General features: G+C 53.5%; 1 protein-coding gene across 1 annotated transcript in view; it reads left to right on the forward strand.

Moving 5' to 3' along the window:
- Positions 1-1126, forward strand: part of ZNF48 (zinc finger protein 48) — a gene marked incomplete at its 3' end in the record, with an annotated part of 15935 nt that extends 14809 nt beyond the window's left edge. Inside the window, exon 7 of the mRNA XM_010837438.1 lies at positions 872-1126. Within this exon, the coding sequence (XP_010835740.1) occupies positions 872-1126 (255 nt within the window). The remainder of the gene's footprint in view (positions 1-871) is intronic.
- Positions 1127-1130: the final 4 nt, after the last annotated feature.

The raw sequence follows: 1130 nt of genomic DNA on the forward strand, positions 1-1130 counted from the left end.
CTTTGCGATTGCTAAGCTCAAAATCCTTGGAGTCATCTTGACGCCTCTCTTTCTTTATATCTCATGTCTAATCTATCATTAGGTTGGCTGTCTCCGATTGCGGAATATATCCAGAAGCAGACCACTTCTCACCACTTTCACTTTCCACCTCTGTCACCTGGGTGCAACCCATTGTCTTCTCTGGCCTGCAGTACAGGGGCCTCCTCGGTGGGTTTCTGCCCCTTCTCCTCCTTTATTCTGTGGAACCTTTTAAAATATGAGTCTTATCTGTACCTCATTGCTCAGAACCTTCCCACATCTCCTCTACTGGTTCCTCATCAGATTCTCATTCAAGGCTAATATAACGCCTTAAGGACCATTCCATGGATTGCTCCTCCCCTCCTGTGTTCTGCCCTAGGCATTTTTTCTTGCCATTCCTGGAACAGAAAAACTCCTGCCTCGGGGCCTTGCTTTCCCTTCTGGAACCTGCTCTTTCACCTCCTTTAGGTAAAGGCTCATGACATCAGTGAGGTTTCTTAACCCTAATTAAATTTGCACCATCCCCCCAGTACCAGCACCCCTTTCATCCATTCTTCCTGAAATTATGAATTCAGAAAAATTTTAATGCTGAATCCCCAGTTCCTAGAACAGAGTCTGGCACATTACGCGCTCAATAAATTTTGGTTGAATTAATAAAGAATAGCTGGAACGACACCAGGCATTGTGATATGTGCGTTATCTCCTTAGACGCGCACAACCGTCCTGAGAGGTGCACCCCTTGGCTTTTAACTACTGTAAAAACGGGGGACGGAGAGGCTGCAACTGGCGGAGCCCCAGGTCTCCGGCTCCTGGGTCTCTCCGTCAGGGCTGACCTGTTCCCCTCTCCCCGCAGGTCCCGAGCGAGGCGCCAGCGCCGTCTGCGGACCCGGCGCGCCCACACGCGTGCCGGGACTGCGGCCGCGCCTTTGCACGCCGCTCCACTCTGGCCAAGCACGTCCGCATACACACGGGCGAGCGGCCCTTTGCGTGCACCGAGTGCGGCCGGCGCTTCTCGCAGAAGTCGGCGCTGACCAAACACAGCCGCACCCACACGGGCGAACGGCCTTACGAGTGCCCGGAGTGCGACAAGCGCTTCTCGGCCGCCTCGAACC

The sequence above is a fragment of the Bison bison genome, unplaced genomic scaffold (genome assembly GCF_000754665.1).
Source record: "Bison bison bison isolate TAMUID 2011002044 unplaced genomic scaffold, Bison_UMD1.0 scf7180017864072, whole genome shotgun sequence".
Lineage (NCBI taxonomy): Eukaryota > Metazoa > Chordata > Mammalia > Artiodactyla > Bovidae > Bison > Bison bison.